This window comes from Nicotiana tomentosiformis, chromosome 4 (genome assembly GCF_000390325.3).
Source record: "Nicotiana tomentosiformis chromosome 4, ASM39032v3, whole genome shotgun sequence".
Lineage (NCBI taxonomy): Eukaryota > Viridiplantae > Streptophyta > Magnoliopsida > Solanales > Solanaceae > Nicotiana > Nicotiana tomentosiformis.
The window spans coordinates 285,921-306,742 of record NC_090815.1 but is presented as its reverse complement, the minus strand read 5'-3'; the positions used below and the strand labels follow the sequence as shown (position 1 = coordinate 306,742).

General features: G+C 39.5%; 1 protein-coding gene and 1 long non-coding RNA gene across 2 annotated transcripts; one reads left to right on the top strand and one right to left on the bottom strand.

Moving 5' to 3' along the window:
- Nucleotides 1-14,433: 14,433 nt before the first annotated feature.
- LOC104095455 (uncharacterized) lies at nucleotides 14,434-14,865 on the bottom strand. The gene is made up of 2 exons (XR_686128.4): nucleotides 14,730-14,865; nucleotides 14,434-14,568 (listed from the first exon to the last, which is right to left on the bottom strand). It is a non-coding gene; the product is annotated as an uncharacterized lncRNA (long non-coding RNA).
- A 672-nt stretch (nucleotides 14,866-15,537) lies between these two features.
- Nucleotides 15,538-19,288, top strand: LOC104095456 (protein STRICTOSIDINE SYNTHASE-LIKE 2-like). Its single transcript, XM_009601604.4, has 3 exons — nucleotides 15,538-15,945; nucleotides 18,042-18,308; nucleotides 18,459-19,288. Exons 1-3 carry the CDS (start codon nucleotides 15,632-15,634, stop codon nucleotides 19,036-19,038), a joined length of 1,161 nt encoding a protein of 386 aa, XP_009599899.1. The 5' UTR covers nucleotides 15,538-15,631; the 3' UTR covers nucleotides 19,039-19,288.
- Nucleotides 19,289-20,822: the final 1,534 nt, after the last annotated feature.

Genomic DNA, 20,822 nt, shown 5'->3' with positions numbered 1-20,822 from the left:
GAAGGGTCTCCAATACATTTCCTCAACATAGATACATGGAATACCGGGTGGACAAATTCCAATTCAGATGGCAATTCTAACTCGTAAGCAACCTGTCCAATTCGTCGAAGAATTTTGTACGGCCCAATATACCGCGGACTCAACTTACCCTTCTTCCCAAAACGCATAACACCCTTTATCGGTGAGATCTTCAGGAAAACCCAATCACCAACCTCAAATTCTAGATCACGACGTCGGACATCGAAATAAGACTTTTGCCTGCTTTATGCCATCCTTAGTCGCTCTTGTATCACTTTCACCTTCTCAATGGCTTGGTGAATCAAATCTTTCCCATATAATTCTGTCTCACCGACTTCGAACCATCCAACTGGTGATCTACATCTCCTCACGTACAATGCCTCATACGGGGCCATTTTAATACTGGAATGATAGCTATTAGTGTAGGCGAATTCTATAAGTGCCAGATGGTCATCCCAATTCCCCTTGAAATCTAGAACATATGCTCGTAGCATATCTTCAAGCGTCTGAATGGTACGTTCAGCCTGTCCGTCAGTCTGCGGATGGAATGCAGTGCTGAGATTTACTTGTGTGCCTAAACCCTTTTGAAAAGACCTCCAAAAGTTAGCCGTAAATTGAGCTCCTCGGTCTGATATAATAGATACCGGCACACCATGAAGCCTAACAATCTCCTTGATATATAACTTCGCATAATCTTTAGCCGTGTAAGTTGTCTTAACTGGCAGAAAATGGGCAGATTTTGTAAGTCGATGAACTATCACCCAGATGGAGTCAAACTTATGATAAGAGCGAGGTAATCCAATAATGAAGTCCATATTAATCACCTCCCATTTCCAGGTCGGAATCTCTATATTCTGAATCAATCCACTAGGTTTCTGATGCTCGATCTTTACTTGTTGACAATTAGGACACTGAGCTACAAATTCTGCAATAGACTCCTTCATGTTATCCCACAAATACTGCTCCTTAACGTCATGATACATCTTTGTCGAGCCGGGATGGATAGAATATCGGGACTGATGAATCTCAATCATAATCTTCTCTCACAACCCTGCCACACTAGGCACACATAATCGGCCCTGGTATCTCAGTGTCCCATCTCCTCCGATCTTGAAAGCTGTAATCTTACACTGCTGAATTCCCTCTCTCAATCTTACTAAGGTAGGATCTTCATATTTGCCGTGCTTTTACCTCGGCTACCAAAGATGATTCTGCTGTATTCTGTACAGTAACACCTCCATCATCAGAGTCCAACAATCTGATTCTCATATTGGCCAGCTGGTGAAGCTCTTTGGTCAACCCTTGTCTACCTGCCTCAATATGTATTAAGCTTCCCATTGACTTACGGCTGAGAGCGTCTGCCACAATATTGGCTTTACCGGGATGGTACAATATCTCAACATCGTAGTTTTTCAGTAATTCAAGCCACCTACGCTGCCTCAAATTCAACTCCTTCTGCTTGAAGATGTATTGTAAACTCTTGTGATCTGTGTAGATGTCAACATGGATGCCGTATAAGTAGTGCCGCCATATCTTCAAAGCATATATTACTGCAGCCAATTCCAAATCATGAGTCGGGTAATTCTTTTCATGCTTCTTCAATTGTCTTGATGCATAAGCAATCACCTTCCCACGTTGCATCAATACGCACCCCAAACCTATACCTGAGGCATCACAATATACCACATAACCTTCTGTTCCTTCTGGGAGAGTGAGCACTGGCGCAGATGTCAATCGATTCTTTAGCTCCTGAAAACTATGTTCACAAGCATCAGACCACTGGAACTTGGTAGCTTTCTGTGTTAACTTAGTCAATGGTGCTGATATAGAGGAAAACCCTTCTACAAACCACCTATAATATCCTGCTAGCCCCAGGAAGCTGCAGACTTCTGACGGTGTTGTCGGTCTCGGCCAATTCTTCACTGCATCGATCTTCTGAGTGTCGACACTAATACCCTCATCAGATATCACATGGCCAAGGAATGCTACTGAGTTCAGCCAGAATTCACATTTAGAGAGCTTAGCATATAACTTATGATCCTGAAGGGTCTGTAATACTATCCGCAAGTGGCCCGCATGTTCCGCCTCCGAACGAGAATACACCAGAATGTCATCAATGAATACGATCACGAACACATCAAGATAGGGCCTGAATACACTATTCATGAGATCCATAAAAGCTGCTGGGGCATTTGTTAGCCCGAACGACATCACCAAGAACTCAAAATGCCCATATCTTGTCCGGAAGGCCGTCTTTGGAATATCCTTCTCCTTAACCCTCACCTGATGATACCCTGAACGCAAGTCAATCTTGGAGAAATACTTGGCACCCTGGAGTTGGTCAAACAGGTCATCAATTCTTGGAAGTGGATACTTGTTCTTTATTGTAAACTTATTCAACTATCGATAATCGATACACATCCTTAACGGCCCATCTTTCTTCCGCACGAACAAGACTGGCGCACCCCAAGGTGAAGTGCTAGGCCTAATGAAACCCTTATCCAGCAAGTCCTTCAACTATGCTTTCAACTCTCGCAACTCTGTCGGGGCCATCCTATATGGAGGGATAGAGATTGGTTAAGTGTCAGGCAATGCATCAATGCTAAACTCAATCTCTCTTTCAGGAGGAAGTCCTGGGAGTTCATCTGGGAAAATATCTGGAAATTCATTGACCACGGGGATTAATTGTAGAGTAGGCGTCTTTGCCTCCGCATCCCTAACGCGAACAAGATGATAAATGTAACCTTTTGAGATCATCTTCCTTGCCTTAAGATAGGAAATAAACCTACCTTTCGGCGTAGCAATGTTCCCCTTCCATTCAATGGCGGGTTCACCTGGAAACTGAAACCTAACCATCTTCGTACGACAGTCAACATTTGCATAGCATGAGGCCAACCAGTCCATTCCCATTATCACATCGAAATCAACCATTTCTAACTCAAATAAATTTGCCGAGGTTTGACGACTACATATCATCACAGTGCAACCTTTATAAACCCTTCTAGCAATCACAGAATCTCCTATAGGAGTGGATACCGCAAGTGGTTTACTTATCAATTCAGGTTCAATGCCAAACTTATTAGCCACAAAGGGTGTAACATATGATAAGGTAGATCCTGGATAAATTAGCGCATATACATCATAAGAAAACACAGACAATATACCTGTAACAACATCCGGAGATGACTCGAGATCTTGTCGACCTACTAGAGCATAGGTTCGATTTTGAGCACCACTCGAACTCGGCACTGAACCTCTACCTCTACCACGACCTGTCGACTGTTGAAAACCATGTGCTGGAGGTCGAACTGATGAGGAAGAACCAGACACAGATCTAGTCGGTTGAGCCATACCACCACCTCCTCCGTTAGGACAATCCCGCATCATATGGCCACGCTGTCCGCAAGAATAGCACGCATCGGAACCTCGACGGCACAGTCCAAAGTGGGCCTTGCCGCACTGATCACAATGAGGTGTTGGGGGTCTCGTCTGACTAGTATCTCTATGAAATTGTGAGCTTGATGCCCTCGAACTCTGACCTGAACCAGAATAGGTAAATCGATCATACCGAGGCCTCTGAAACTGTGTAGGAGCACTAGCTACAGGTGGCGCCGAACTCCTCGAAGATTGGGGCCTGATACTGCCTCTGAACTCATCAGAATACCCTGCAAATCTCTGCCTCTTATGCTGGCCCCTATCCTGCTCCCTATCTACCCTTTGTTGGCGCTTACGATCCTCTAGGGTCTGGGCATAAGCCTGAATACGGGAAATATCCATGCCCTCTACCAAGGAGGTTGTTGTGCACTCATTTATCAAATGTGGTCCCAACCCGTTCACGAACAGGTGCAACCTATCACTCATCTCGGCCACCATATGGGGAGTATACCTTGCTAAAGAATCAAACTGTATACTATACTCTCGTACACTCATATTACCCTGTCGAAGGTTCAAGAACTTATCAGCTCTAGCTCGTCGTATCTCAGCTGGCAAGTAGTGACGAAAGAAAGGCCTCAGAAAATTCCTTCCACACGGCTGGAGGAGCGTTCGGACCCCTAGATCTCTCCCAACTATCATACCATAAAATCGCTAAATCCTGTAACCGATAAGAAGCCAACTCTACTGCCTCCGTATCACTAGCATGCATAACCCGCAATGTACGATGAATCTGATCAATAAATATTTGTGGGTCCTCCTTGGGGTCTGATCCGATAAACACTTGAGGGTCTAGATTAATAAAATCACGAACTCTCGCACTAACCGGTTTATCAGCAGCACCGGTATTCTGCCTCTAAGCCTGAGCAGCTACCAAGCTAGTCAACAATTGCACCGCACTGCGCATATCGTGGTCTGTAGTGCTAGACGGAGGAACTGGATGTACTGGGTGCCTCCTAATATCCTCTGGAGGAGACGGAGAGGTATGAGACGGCATCTCACTCTGAGCCTCACTTTGGCCTGCTCTGGCTGGAGGCACCTGAATGTTACCCTCTCCCACAGCTGTATCAAGCCGTTTACTAATCGCTTGCTTCCTAGTCGAAGGCATCGCTGAAAGAAAACAAGGTGAATATTAGATATGAACACTTACTACTCAACTCTACGCACGATCTAGATTCAGGAAGAAGGTAACAACCATAGATGTCACGTAGCCTCCTGATTATAAATGTGGCGCGCTACACATCCATAATCAAAACTCTACTAGACACGGCTCATAGACAACCCCTAGGACAGACTTGCTCTGATACCAAGTTTGTCACGACCCAACTGGAGGGTCATGACTAGCACCCGGGCCATACTTGCCGAGCACCAACGTACATTTTATCTAACCTTCCTTATTATCTTTAAGGGCCAACAAGATCAATATAAATAGTAGACATGGATCATGAACATCCAACAATGAAAGATAATGTCATGAACATACATAACATGGGACGACAAGACTGTCAAGAAACTATATATAAGGTACGAGCTATCATGATGCCATGAAAGACTATACAACAAAAATCAGCCGAAAAGGCATTCTAAACCATACATAAGTCGACACCTGTCTATGAGCCTCTAAAAGAACATAAATGCTACAACATTGCCGGAACAGGGCCCCGACATACCCATAATGTCTATAACAAAAATGCATACCAAGACCACGGCAAGTCCGGAGAAGGGATCTCGCCAATAACCGCTGAACCGGATAGCCTACTGTGATGGGGGAGCTGCGTCTACCCATCTATCAGGACCTGCAGCACGACATGCAGCGTCCACAAATAAAAAGGACGTCAATACGAATAAAGTACTGAGTATGTAAGGCAAGAAAGCATAAGTGAGAACAGTAATGTAAACAGGGATAGAGAATATACAACCTGTGACATCTGGGTACCTCTGAGGGCTACTGACATGAAATACATGATACATACATATATATACATAAACTTTTAAAACATACGCCTTTGTGGGCATCACCATCATCATATCGTACCCGGCCATAATAGGCTCGGTAAAACGTACCCGGCCATCATAGGGCTCGGTAGAATCGTACCCGGCCACGTGGAGCTCGGTAAAACCCAACTGATCAGTGGTTGCACAATAGGTGCCATACCCGGCCGACTATAGCGCGGCTCGGTAGAGTAAAATAGATACATATATATGATGCATGCTGGACTCATTGGAATCACATTTTGAACCTTTCGGAGTGACGTAAGGTCGGTATCCTTCGTACATGTTATTAGGATTAACTCTTCATCAAGAATCTTATAAGAATAAGGAACTACCAACAACATTGATAATATAAGAATAAGAGAAGTAACATCAATATCAATCATTTCATAAGAAGGGCAGCAATGTAAGTACTGCTAGCTTCTAAGAGTAGAGTATCTTTGGGAGCTCGTTCATTACATTATGTACAATCGGAGTCGTGCAAAAGAATGAAGGGGATAGCCTCACATACCTTGTATATACTGCCCAACCTCAAGCTATGCAAATGTCACGACTCCTTAGTCTACAATAAGACAAATGACACTATCATTATCGTTTAAGCGTCATAACTATTATATATCGACCACAACCTATTTTACGATGAAACGGACAGCACCTCCCCTATTTATATGACTTCCCACAAGACAATACAATCACCAAACAGCCCAAACAATATCATTAATAATCATATTGAGCCTCCAAAACAGTCCACCAACCAACAACATTACTACCAAGCCTTTCGATATATATTTCACAAGTTCTAGCTTCAACGACTTAGCTGCAACTTGGATAATCTTAAATATATATAGAGTAAGAGGTTCCTTACCTTTAAACAGAAAGAAAAACTCCAATTTGACCTTAATTTTCCACTAAATATCCCTTCAATTCTGCCACAAGAACAAGGAAGCAAAACTAGCAATTAATTCGGGTTTTTTGGCACTAGAATTACTTTAGAAGACTTAAAATCACCTAGGGTTGATATTAAAAATTTGAAGGTGTATTTACAGGACATAAAACACTTAAAACAACCTCCCACATGATCTGGAACAACACAAAAATCAGCAACAACAAGAAGAACAAGAAACTTACTAGCGCCACGGGATTCCTGACATTTGATTTGTGTTGTTTGCCCTTTGTTTGGTTCTTGGATCATGAGAGAACCTTGAGAGACTGATTTTAGGGTTATAAGTTCTGAATATACTGAAAAATAATGACTTAAAACGGGGTTGAGGTATCTTATATATGTCCATATGTCTTAAACCGCCTTTGTGGGCCCCATGGAGAGCAGCTTGGCGCACTCTCACGAAAACGCGAATATCTCTCTATTCGGAGATCGTATCGATGAACGGTTTAATGCGTTGGAAACTAGACTCATAGATCTTCAATTTGATAGGTAGATCACCCCATAATTCCAAGCACATTGGGAGAAAAATGCAGTAACATTTGACCTAAAGTTTAAGTAAAATTATAAACCTAAGTTGCGACAACTTTTATCGACTTTTGTTTCATAACTCGCTTGACTTCAAGACTTATGATGCGGATATTATATGATTCAAATACATTAAAACAAGACCTCTTGGGACAGTTAATCACCTCTAGTGTTACCCGAAAATACGGGTTACAACATCCTTGATTCGTTTAACTTCTAATATTTGTTAACCACTCTTATACACCCTTGTATCGTTTAAGACCAATAGGATTAACTTCTTATCATCTCAAAGATAATCTCTTCTTGGATTTACGTCGACTAACTTACGGTGTGATCTATGGTATGCGAATTTGGGTTGTAACAGATGTTGATGCAGATACTCCTATTATTGTTTCAGTACCAATCGTGCGAGACTTTCCGGATGTATTTCCCGCAGACCTGCCGGGTATGCCACCCCGACAGGGATATTGATTTCAGTATTGACTTGGTACAGGTCACTCAGCCCATTTCTCTTCCTCCGTATCGTATGTCACCATCTGAGTTAAAAGAATTGAAAGAGCAACTTCAAGAACTCCTTGAAAAAGGATTTATTAGGCCTAGTGTGTCACCTTGAGGTGCACCTGTTCTATTTGTGAAAAGGAAAGATGGTACTATGTGGATGTGCATCGATCATAGGCAGTTGGACAAAGTTACAATCAAGAATAAATATCCTTTGTCGTATATTGATGACCTATTTGACTAGTTTCAGGGAGCGGGGGTGTTCTCCAAAATTGATTTAAGATCTGGGTATCACCAGTTGAAAATTCGGGATTCGGATATTCTAAAGACGGCATTCAGAACTCGTTATGGCCACTATGAATTTCTTGTGATGTCTTTTGGTCTAACTAACGCCCCAGCCACATTTATGCATTTGATGAATAGTGTATTCCAGCAATATCTTGATTTATTTGTCATAGTATTTATTGATGATATTCTGGTGTACTCGCGTAGCCAGGAGGAGCATGCACAACACTTGGGTATTGTATTACAGAGGCTGAGAGATGAGAGACTTTATGCCAAATTCTCTAAGTGTGAGTTCTATCTTAGTTCAGTGGCATTCTTGGGACATATAGTGTCCAGTAAAGGAATTACGGTGGATCCGAAGAAAATAGAGGCAGTTCAAAGCTGGACCAGGCCATCTTCAATTACTCAGATTCGGATTTTTCTTGGCTAGGCCGGTTATTATCGCTGCTTCATGGAGGGATTCTCGTCTATTGCATCGTCTATGACTAAATTGACCCAGAAAGGTGCTTCGTTCAGGTGGTCGGATGAGTGTGAAGAGATCTTCTAGAAGCTCAAGACAGCTTTGACTACAGCTCCAGTATTGGTGTTGCCTATAGGTTCAGAGTCTTATACTGTGTATTGTGATGCATCGCATATTGGTCTCGGCGCAGTACTGATGCAAGATGGTAGGGTGATTACCTATGCGTCCAGACAGTTAAAAGTACATGAGAATAATTATCCAATCCACGACCTTGAGTTAGCAGCTATTGTTCATGCCTTGAAAATTTGGCGGCATTACTTGTACGGTATCCAGTGTGAGGTATATACCGATCATCGGAGTCTACAACATTTGTTTAAACAGAAGGATCTTAATTTGCGGCAGCAGAGGTGGTTAGAGTTGCTTAAGGATTATGACATTACCATTCTCTATCATCCCGGAAAGGCCAATGTGGTGGCTGATGCCTTAAGTCGTAAGGCGGAGAGTTTGGGCAGCTTAGCATACTTATCGGTAGCAGATAGGCCTTTAGCCTTGGATGTTCAGGCCTTGGCCAACCAGATTGTTACATTGGATGTTTCTGAGCCGAATCGAGTTTTGGCTTGTGCGGCTTCTCGGTCTTCTTTAAATGATCGCATCATAGAGCGCCAATATGATGATCCATATTTGTTTGTCCTTAAGGACACAGTTCAGCAGGTGATGCCAAGGAAGCCACTATTGGAGATGACAGTGTATTATGGATGCAGGGCAGGCTATGTGTACCTAATGTAGACGGTTTGCGTGAGTTGATTCTCCAGGAAGCTCACAGTTCGCGGTATTCCATTCATCCAGGTGCCGCGAAGATGTATCAGGATTTGAGGCAGCACTATTGGTGGAGACGAATGAAGAAAAATATAGTTGAGTTTGTAGCTCGGTGTCTAAATTATCAACAGGTAAACTACGAGCATCAAAGACGGGGCGGATTACTACAGAGACTTAAAATTCTGGAGTGAAAGTGGGAGCGTATTACCATGGACTTCGTATTTGGGCTCCCACGGACTTTGAGAAAGTTTGATGTTGTTTGGGTAATAGTTGATCGGTTGACCAAATCTGCGCATTTTATCCTAGTTGGTACTAATTATTCTTCAGAGCAGTTAGCTGGGATTTATATTCACGAGATTGTTCGCCTACACGGTGTACCAGTATCTATCATATCAGATCGAGGCACCAAGTTTACATCACATTTTTGGAGAGCAGTGCAGCGAGAATTGGGCATACAGGTTCAGTTGAGTACACATTTCAACCTCAGACAGACAGACAGTCCGAGCATACTATTCAGATATTAGAAGATATGCTACGTGCTTGTGTCAATGATTTTGGGGGTTCTTGGGATCGATTTTTGACACTTGCGGAGTTTGCTTACAATAACAGCTACCAGTCGAGCATTCAGATGGCTCCATATGAGGCTTTGTATGGGATATGGTGTTGGTCCCCGGTGATTTGGTTTGAGCCGGGTGAGGCTAGGCTATTGGGTACTGACTTGGTTCAAGATGCTTTAGAGAAGGTCAAAGTTATTCAGAAATGGCTACGCACAGTACAGTCTAGACAGAAGATTTATGCTGACAGGAAGGTTCGTGATGTTGTTCCCATGGTTGGGGAAAAGGTTCTACTCAAGATTTCACCCATGAAGGGTGTGTTAAGGTTCGGGAAGAAGAGAAAGTTGAGCCCTCAGTATATTGGGCCTTTTGAGATACTTAAGAAAATTGTAGAGGTGGCTTATGAACTTGCTTTGCCACCTAGTCTATCACGTGTTCATCCAGTGTTCCATGTATCCATGCTCCGAAAGTAAGTTGGAGATTCATCTCATATTCTGGATTTCAGTACAGTGCAGCTAGACGGTAATTTGACTTTTGATGTGGAGCCGGTGACTATTTTAGACCGGCAGGTTCGAAAGCTGAGATCTAAGAACATAGCATTAATGAAGGTACAGTGGAGAGGCCAGTCAGTCGAAGAAGCTACTTGGGATATTGAGCAGGAGATGCGGAGCAGGTATCCACACTTATTTAAGACTCCAGTTATTATTCTAAACTTGTTCGAGGACGAACGTTTGTTTAAGAGAGGAAAAATGTAACGACTCGGCCGATCGTTTTGACTATTATAACCCCGTTGCCCCATTTACTAATTAATTTATGCTTTACAATTATTTTATGACTTACCGATTAGTTGGTTCGGGTTCGGAAAGAACTCAGAGTGAAACGAGACACTTAGTCTCAAAATTAAAAAATTAAGTTAGAAAAGTTGACCGGATATGGGCTTATGTGTAAACGACCTCGAATTCGAATTCTGAAAATTCCAATAGCTATGTATGGTGATTTTGGACTTAGGAACGTGTTCGAAAAATGTTTTGGAGGTCCGTAGTGAAATTAAGCTTGAAATGGCGAAAGTTGAATTTTTGGGAAGTTTGACGGGGGGGTTGACTTTTTGATATTGGGGTCGAAATCCGATTCTGAAAATTTAATAGGTCAGTTATGTCATTTATGCCTTGTGTGCAAAATTTGAGGTTAATCGGACGTGATTTGATAGGTTCCGGCGCCGTTTGTAGAAATTAGAAGTTTCAAAGTTCTTAGGCTTGAATCTATGCGGGATTCATGTTTTTAGTGTTGTTGGATGTGATTTGAAAACTCGACTAAGTTTATATAATATTTTAGGACTTGTTAGTATATTTGGTTGAGGTCCCGGGGGCCTCGGATGAGTTTCGGATGGTTAACTGATCAAATTCGGACTTAAGACCACTGCTGAAAATTTTGCTTCTGGTATTTTCGCACCTGCGGAAATGGACTCGCAGGTGTGATGGTCGCATAAGTGACGATGAGGTCGCAGAAGCGAGGGAGTGCTGGTTGGGCAGTGCTCGCAGGTGCGCAATTATTTCTGCAGATGCGGAGTCGCATCTGCGCTTGGCTTTCCGCATAAGCGGTCTGGCTTGCAAATGCGCCCACTTTGCCGCAGAAGCAGGGGTCGCAAGTGCGACCTCTTGACCGCATCTGTGAAGGTGCTGAGCAGAACCCTTTAAGTTCGGAGTTTCGCTATTTTTCACCATTTTCGGATTTTGGAGCTCTGTTTGGGCGATTTTGGGAAGGAATATTTCCACACAACTTTGGGTAAGTGTTCTTGACTCCTTGTAATTATATTCCATGAATTACTCCTCGTTTTCGGCGTTAGAATACTGATTTTTTGAGAGAAATCGGAGTAATTTTCTACATTTTCATAAAATGAATTTTTGAGATTTGAACACCGAATCGGAGTTGAATTTGAGTGAAATTAGTATAGTTGAACTTGTAATTGGACGGGTTGTCGAATTTTGTAACTTTTGTCAGGTTCTGAGACGCGGGCCCCACAGGCAATTTTTGAGCTGAAATTCGGATTTTTATGGAACATTAGCATTTTCTTATGGAATTAATTCCAATAAATATTTTTGACTGAATCGAATTATTTGTGGCTAGATTCGAGGCGTTTGGAGGCCAATTCCTGAGGCAAAAGCTTAACGGAATAAGAATTTCATGGCTTGAGGTAAGTAACAGTTATTAATCTGGTCTTGAGGGTATGAAACCCCAGATTTTATGTCATGTGACTATTTTTGAGGTGACGCACATGGTAGGTGACCGGCGTGTGGGTGTGCACCGAGGGAATTGTGACTTGGTCCGTCCCGTGAAAACTGTAAAGTTGAATAACTTGTTGATAGCTATGTGCTCTCTATGTGTTGTGAAAATTTGACTATAAGTTATGTTAGAAACCATATTTAGGCTATATGTTGGTATTGTTGGGACCCACAGAGGTAGTATACATATTGAACTATCTGCTTAATTGTTGTTTTGTACTAAGTCACAGTTTACTTGATTATTTTATCCCAGTCTCTATTATTCATTATTGATGCATCATATCATTGTTGTTTGGGCTGATTTCATGATTGTTGAGAGACCGAGAGATTGAAGAGATTTATGATTGGGCGAGGTCGAGGGCCTGATTGTGAGATATTATATTATAGCACGTGAGTTGTCCGTGCGGATTCTTATATTATACTATAGCACGTGAGTTATCCTTGCAACACGTGAGTTGTCCGTGCGGATCCAGATATTTATATTATGGCACGTGAGTTGTCCATGCAATATGTGAGTTGTCCGTGCAGATTATAGCTCTTGTACTGTAGGAGCCCCTCCGGAGTTTGTACACCCCCAGTGAGTGTGGATACCTATTGAGGGCTGAGAGCCGAGTGGTTGAGCTATTGTGACGAGTTGAGTAACTCTTGCTCTGAGAGGATGTATTTTCTTTTTATTTGTTGTTGCACTTAGTTGCTATCCATCGTTGTGAAATTCTCTGAAAATTTTTATATCCGGATTACATGAACTTGAACTGTATAAAATTGATTTGACTTAAACTACTGGATTTGAAAGCATGTCTATTTTTTGCTGAAATTACTGAAAGTGAACTATAATTGTGTAGCTCGTCACTATCTTCAGTTCTTTATTTATTATGTGACGAGTTGAGTGATTGTTGCCCTGAAAGGATGTACTTGCTTTTCATTTGTTGTTGCACTTAGTTGCTATCCATCGTTGTGAAATTTTCTGAAAATTTTTATATCCGGATTACATGAACTTGAACTGTATAAAATTGATTTGACTTAAACTACTGGATTTGAAAGCATGTCTATTCTTTGCTGGAATTACTGAAAGTGAACTATAATTGTGTAGCTCATCACTATCTTCAGTTCTTTATTTATTATTGTTACTTACTAAGTTGGTTGTACTCGTACTACACCATACACTTCGTGTGCAGATTCAGGTATTCCCGGTCATAGCGGGTGTTGATTTCTTTCGCATAGTTGATTTTTCGTAGATTCAGAGACAGACGTCATATTTTGCAGACCTTGCCTCTCCTTCCCCATCTCCTTATTTACTGCATTTGGTCTCAGACTATTATGGACCGTATTTTCTAGACTTGTATTCATATTAGATGCTCATGTACTCAGTGACACCGGGTTTTGGGAGTAATTATATTTGTACTTGTGAGATTTTTTTCGCTAAATTAAATCATTATGTTTTCAAATTTAAAAGACATGTGGTTTATTGAGATTGTCGGCTTGCCTAGTATTTAGATTGGCACCATCACGACGGGTGAGATTTTGGGTCATGACAACAGGTTAATGTAAGCGACTTGCCTTAGCCTCGTCACTACTTTGTCCGGGTTAGGCTCGGCACTTACCAGTACATGGGACGGTTGTACTAATACTACACTCTGCACTTCTTGTGCAGATTTCGGAGTTGGTCCCAGCGGCGTACTGTAGATTTGCCCGGATACAGCTATCAGTGGAGACTTGAGGTAAAATTGCACAGCGTTCGCAGTTCTGAAGTCCCCTTCTATCTTATCTCAGTTGTGTATTATATTTCAAACAACTTGAATTTTATTCAGACCTTTATTTGTATTATTCTAGAAGCTCGTGCACTTGTGACTCCAGTTCTGGGATGGTATTTAGATATCGCGATTATTATTATGGATTATTCACTTTATTTCCGCATTTGTTTTCTTGTTATTAATTTAAATTTTTGTTAAAATGGCTAATTAAAATATAACATTTACTTGCCTAGCAAGTGAAATATTAGGCGTCATCACGATCCTAAAAGTGAAAATTTCGGATCATGACAATCACATTCTTCCTATATGATTCAGAGAGTAATAAGTAATAACAAAATGCAGTGGAATTAATGAGCTTTAATATATGCTCACTAAAGTTACAAGTTAGATAATTGTCAAAGTAATACTCAGCAATATCACAATAAATCTATTATATCGTTGAATACATATAGTTGGTTTAAGATTATTTTTTTTTTAAATCTTGAATTCTTTTAAAACCTTTTTTCCCAATATCTAGATGAGTTTTCTTTAACCTAACCACCACAACAATAACCCAGTGTAATCTTACAGGCAGGGGCGGATCTACCCTGTTATACGTGGGTTCCCGTGAATCCAGTAATTTTTGCATATACCCTGTATATGTATTAAAAAATTAACTAAATATCCATAAATATTTGATTGTGAACCTAGTTATTTATTGTATATTTACTTAAGGTCGATATAGAAACCCATAAATTATAAATCTTGGATCCGTCTCTGCTTACATGTGTGGCCTGGGGAGAGTGATGTGTACGTAGATCTCTTATCTCTTATTCGATAGACCCTGGTTCAAGGAACAGTATAGCAATAACAATGTAATATGAGCGAATGGAACATCATATAATAATAAAGAACTAAGATTTCTTTAACTTAACCATGGTGTCAACATTTATTTTAAAAAGAATGACATAATGTCACAATCCTTCAGCAGGCTACGTACGTTGGTAACTTCTTGGCTGTCTAGACTGCAAGACACCTGTACCAGCATAATTTGAAAGAACATATAAATAACATTACCGTTATTTTAGTGTTGAGGGGAAATAGAAAACACCAAAATCAAGCATATGGTGCTCTATCTTATCATATAGGCCGCAACCCAAAATTGCCTTATTCATATTCAATAATACAATTTTGTACCTTAGTTTGGGAGCGTACTTTGTCTGACATAACATACCACACCCATGGTCTACTCATCCATCATTTGTGGCTAAGACTCTAATCTCTTAGATCAGAGAGAGCATCTCCATATGACCATATGGCTTGTTGTTTGTTGGTATATATAGCAATGGACCTTTCTGCTTTCCTATCACAATATGCACCTTTTAATTTTAACCATATAAATATTGCAAGTTAACTACTAAGAGAAGGCGACTTTTGTGGATCTCGTCATCTATAACAACTTAACCATTCGGGAAAGCAAATCATTGGGTGGATAACTTGTAATATTATTCTTGGTTAAATTCATATAAGTATATATAAGAGTGGGAATTGATCCGTTTTCAAGTGTATCTCATTGACTCATTCTATGAGGAAATATATGTTTCATATAAGTAAAGTTAATTAATTTTGTATTGATAAACGATATTAATTGTTCACAACTATATATGCCAAACCAGAAATATATCAAAATTGTCTTTTGATATTATACGTAATTAATTTTCAAATATCTAGACTTTATTTCATAAAGTTAAGGAACTTATCACGTTAAATTTATTGATCTTTATGTATTACTTTATTTCTTTTTAAAAAAATTGTGGCGAAAATAACTTTTTTATCTTTACAGGGTTAGAATAATGTATGCATACATAGTTGAGATTACACGAGTTTCATTTGTTGTTATTGTTATTATTGCCTTACTAATTAAATTACTTTTTTTGGACGAAGAAAGCGCCAATTATATTCCCCATAAAAACCCCCCACCAAACCTCTCTACTAATATTTTTTATGCTCGTAAAAGGTAACTATATTTATGCATGCCAAAAACCACAAATAAATAACTAGGATTACTAGAATTTCAGTCCTAAAACTTAACCTAGTTAATGGCTTATTCTCTATTATCTCTTTCCAACTCCAGCTCAACCTTTAAGCTTTCGTTTGCGGCAGCTATTGTTGTTGTGATAGCTGGGTCCTTCTTCTCATCATCACTTGATCAAAATTCATCAATTAATCCATTAATAGAGAAAAGGTTTGAAGAATCACAAGTAATTGGAATAGTGGGCGCTGTTGGACCAGAGAGCTTTGCTTTTGACCGTCACGGTGATGGTCCTTACGCCGGCGTTTCTGACGGCCGAATTATCAAATGGCTCCGAAATGAGAGCCGCTGGCTGGATTTCGCCGTCACATCGCCGGAGAGGTGTGGTTTTATCATTCTTTTTTTTTTTTTAATCTTATGGTTGTTAGAACATGTATGATCTGTTCTGACGTAAAGAGCTAGAATTAGTCAACAAGGAACTTACATATTACGTATATAGCATGCTCTTTTCATGACTACTTTCTAACATAAAACATTTTGGTAGATCAGAATTACTCACCTAATTCTCCGCTTCTCTTCCCCTTTCCTTTCCCCATCACCACTAAAACAAAAAATAAAAATTGTAATTAAATTTTTTATTACCACTTCGAAGAATTAAAGCTATACAAACAAACAAAAACAAAGGAAACTCAATCACCGGACATGAAATCCCCGGTGAAAGAGTCACTACTAAAAAAAAAATTAAATTAGCTATAAACTTCGTCGCTAATTTGTCGCTAAATCGCTAGCGGCTAACATAATTTTTTGATAATTTGTCACTAATTTGTTGCTAAGTAAGATTAGCAATAAATTTTGTTGTTTAATTAGCTACTGAATTTGTCCGTCACTAATTCATATTTATTTAGTAGTGAGTAAAACTGACAAACAGCCTACAATCCTTCACATTCCCCTTTGCTCCTGATCTATTCTAGCTAGGATAAAAATTTAAGTCTTGCAGCTTCCTGGCTAATCTTGGCATGAGTCATCCTCTAAATTAAAGAACACCTCTTGATTATCATCGTGACCACTGTTGTAATTGTGCTAAGCTGAAATACTTTGTTGTTCCTTTCTTGTCAAGATAATAGATACTTCTAGTCATAGACATCCTAAATATTTCAGCTGTGGCCAAAACATCATATATAGTTCGTTCATTTTTAATGGTTCGTTCATAAAATAATATTTCTTCTTTTTTAAACATCATATATAGCTGTCGCCAAAACATCAAAATTCATCAATTCATCAATTAAAATAATATTTCTTCTTTTTTAAATTAAACATCATATATAGTTCGTTCATTTTTAATTGATTTGGCTCGTTTTTCATATATGAAATAAAAAGATGAACATTATGCAATAACAACAAACACAGTATAATACCCCTGCCTTGAGAAGGTAGAGAAACTTTGGTAGACTCTCGGCTCAAGGAATTAAAAATGAAAAACATGAACATTATGGTGTAAATAATTTATATTTATGCGAAAAATATAAGTTGAGTTTTGAGAAACGAGTTACTCCTCATAAAATTAAATTAATCTTTCCTCCCGCTTCCTAGCTACTAGCTAACGCGAGTCCTAATTACTTAATTATGGATGTTGCTAAACGTGAATGAGAAAACAAAATGGTAAACATAAATGAATTTATGAATTCCCTCCCTCTCTTTCTTTCTGTGTATATAAACACACCAATAAATAAACCGAGAAAGCAAAATAAAAAGATACTTTTTCGTTTTATAATTTTGATAGTTTTATATCTATTATTATCAAGTGTCATTTATAATTAAATGAACTTCATTCATTCTTTAAGCAAATCGATCTGTTTTGTGATTGTACGTTTTGGAGCTACTACTAGCAGAACCATCCTATATATTCTTTTACTAATATTGCCGACTTCTATCATGGTAGGCGTGCCTAAACGGTATTATTTATTTTTTGGAGCGTTTTACCAGGTCTGGTCCCCCAATAGATTATTTTTGTGAGGCTTTTTTTTCTTTCCTTTTCTTGTCAAATATCTCTAAGGCAAGTATAGGCCTAAAATATCAAATCAAATTGAAGTTGTGAAAAGAGTTCGTTGATAATTCTCTTAAATAACCCGGGATTTGAAAGTGGCGGGGAACCACTATCGAATAAAATTTTGAGCAAATAGTGGAGTGAGAATCGAACTCAGACGTCACACTAAAAGTTAAGTTGTACCTCCCCTCCTCCCAAATCGACCACTGCAACTCCCTAAGCTTTGAATCTTTGGGTGTCAATTAAAATATATACATGTTACTATTTAAAATACATACACATATACATATATATTTTTCGAAATTACCGGGGCCGGTGACTCCCCTATCCAAAGGGTAGGTCCGCCTCTTCATATGATAGGATGTTTAACTATGTTTAATCAAATTAGGCTCAAACATTGTTTAATGTTTTTTGAGTGGGACTGCAATAACAGGGATGGATGTGAAGGTTTTCATGACCATACTGAAACTGAGCATAGATGTGGGCGTCCATTGGGTCTGGGCTTTGATGAAAATAGTGGTGATCTATATATTGCAGATGCTTATTTGGGCCTCTTCGTTGTAGGCCCAAATGGAGGCCTTGCTACCAAAGTTGCTAAAATGGCAGAAGGTGTTCCTTTTGGATTCACCAATTCACTCTGCATTGATCAAACTCATGGAGTCCTCTATTTTACAGATAGCAGTACTACATTCTCAAGAAGGTAACCCTGTGTAAAAAATCACTAAAATTTTATTAAATATTAAATTTTGAATTCATAATTTTCACTAGTGTAACGAATTCAATTGTAAATTTTGGATCCGCCTCTGATCCCTAGACTATAATCTTTGACATAAATTGCTAACATTTTCAGGAGTTATGTATCAGTCATAGTTAGTGGGGACAACACAGGAAGGCTAATGAAATATGACATGCAAAGCAAGCTAGTCTCAGTTCTACTCAAGAATCTCAAGTTCCCAAATGGAGTAGCCATGAGCAAACATGGTGATTTTCTCCTTTTTGCAGAGACAACCACTTGCAAAATCTTCAAGTTTTGGCTCAAAACATCACAAGCCGGCAGTATTGAGGTTGTCTCAGAGCTCCCAGGTTTTCCAGACAATATTAAACGAAATAAAAATGGAGAGTTTTGGGTGGGAGTTAACTCAAGAAGAAGCAAATTCTTAGACTGGCTTCTCTCCAAAACTTGGATTAAAAATTATTTGGCTAAAATCCCTTTTGATATTACTAAAGCACATTCCTACTTGGCACGTCTTGGTCTTGGTGGGGGTGGTTTAGCAGTTAGACTTGGTGAAGATGGCCATATAGTGGAGATTTTAGAGGACTCAAAGGGCAAAAGATGGAAATTTGTAAGTGAAGTAAATGAAATAAATGGGAATTTGTGGGTTGGATCAGTAAAAATGCCATTCGCAATTAAAGAGAAAGTGGCTAGTTAATTAGGAAAAGTTTTACACATTCCATTCATTTTTCTTGAATTTTTTTTATTTTTGGTGACCATAGCAAGAGGAAGGAAAAAAGGAGAGTCGCGATATTATTCCTCTAGATTGATAGGTTGGAAATCTAACATCAAATTCTTAGTAATTCTATGTCTTTACATCTTTTAACTGTCTTTTCCTTTTGGAAGAGAGATACAAATGTAGTTCATGACATTTACAAGATGTATATTTCGAAGAATTTTTCTTGAAATTTTTAAAGTTCTAACAAATGAAATATACGTATATAATGTGTGTTTTATTTCAGCCAATATGCATTTTGTTTATGTTCGTCATAGAACTCTTGCACTATTTCCTACATTAAGATCTTGTTTGGATGGTTATTACGTATAGTTTCATAATATATTATATTGTATTGTAATGTATTGAAGTGTTTTGATGAATACTAACGTTTGGATAGCGTGTATTGCTTGTTGTCCTTTTATAATATCATGCACAAACAATATAAAGAATAAACTTATAATATTACAAAGAGAAAATAGGATACACATGTAAGGTCCCGTAAAATTTTTCCTGAAAACCCGTATTCTGTGATGTCGAAATAGGCGTAGAGGTTAATAACAGTAAAAATTCTTCGCGGCGAGCTCAGACATTTTGGATTGAACAGTGCGCTGGGGAGTTCAAGAAAAATGTTGGGTAGAAGTAGGCATTTTTGCGGCCCGTTCTTCGACCGCAGAATCACTCCGCGGACCGCAGAATGGCCGCAGAGTGGAGCAGTCTTTTGAGCCATTTTAATGTCATTTTTTCGGCCCATTATGCGATAGCATAACCATTTCGCGGACCGCACTCTTGTCACATATCCCGCTTTGGGATTTTTCGGAAGAAGGTTCTGTTGTGCACTATGCGTCCGCAGAATCGTTCTGCGGTGCATTATGCGACCGCACAACAGGTATGCGAACGCATAGTGACCGCAGATTTGGTCAGTTTCTTTTCAGTTTTGGCACCCAAATTTCGCGGTCATTTCGCGGACCGCATACGGTTGCATATACGACAGCAGAACCTGTTTCGAAGCTTCATTTTTGGGTTTTTAAAATCCGATCCTACTTCGTTAAAATAGATGTAAGGTGCTATTTTTTAGCAAACACTGATACTTTAGAGTGAGAGAGAGACACCTAGAGGGAGAAAGTGATCTTCATCAAATTACTCTTCAATTCTTGCGTAAATCTTTGAAGATTATCAAGAGAAGCACCCTAGCTTTTCATCCTAAGAGGTAAGATTTTATCACCCAAACTCTTAATTTCGAAATGTAACTAGAATGGGCAATTAGTGTCACGACCCAAAATTCCACCACAGGCGTCGTGATGGCACCTAGTCTCTAAGACTAGGTGAGTTGATTTCTATTACATTTCGACGCCATTTTTAAAAAATATATGAATTAAATAGGTAATCAAAACCAACAGCGGAACAAATATAAATATAACAACCTCCCAAGACGGGTAGTACTGAGTCACGAACTCTAACTAAATACATGAATTGATCCCAAGGATCGAATACCCAATATTATTTGAATAATAAATAACAGTACAATAAGATGGAAAGACTCCAAGGAACTGCGACGACCAAACAGCTCTACCTTGAATCCTTGCGATCCAACTCTAACTCTGTCCGAGTTTGATATCTCCAATACCTGGCTCTGCACAAAAATATGCAGAAGTGTTGTATGAGTACACCACGGTCGGTACCCAGTAAGTATCAAGACTAACCTCGGTGGAGTAGTGACGAGGTAC

Coding starts and splice junctions, on each gene's coding strand:
- LOC104095456 (XM_009601604.4), top strand. CDS start 15,632: ATGGCTTATTCTCTATTATCTCTTTCCAACTCCAGCTCAACCTTTAAG. Junction 15,946..18,041: donor GCCGTCACATCGCCGGAGAG/GTGTGGTTTTAT, acceptor CTGCAATAACAG/GGATGGATGTGAAGGTTTTC. Junction 18,309..18,458: donor AGTACTACATTCTCAAGAAG/GTAACCCTGTGT, acceptor TAACATTTTCAG/GAGTTATGTATCAGTCATAG.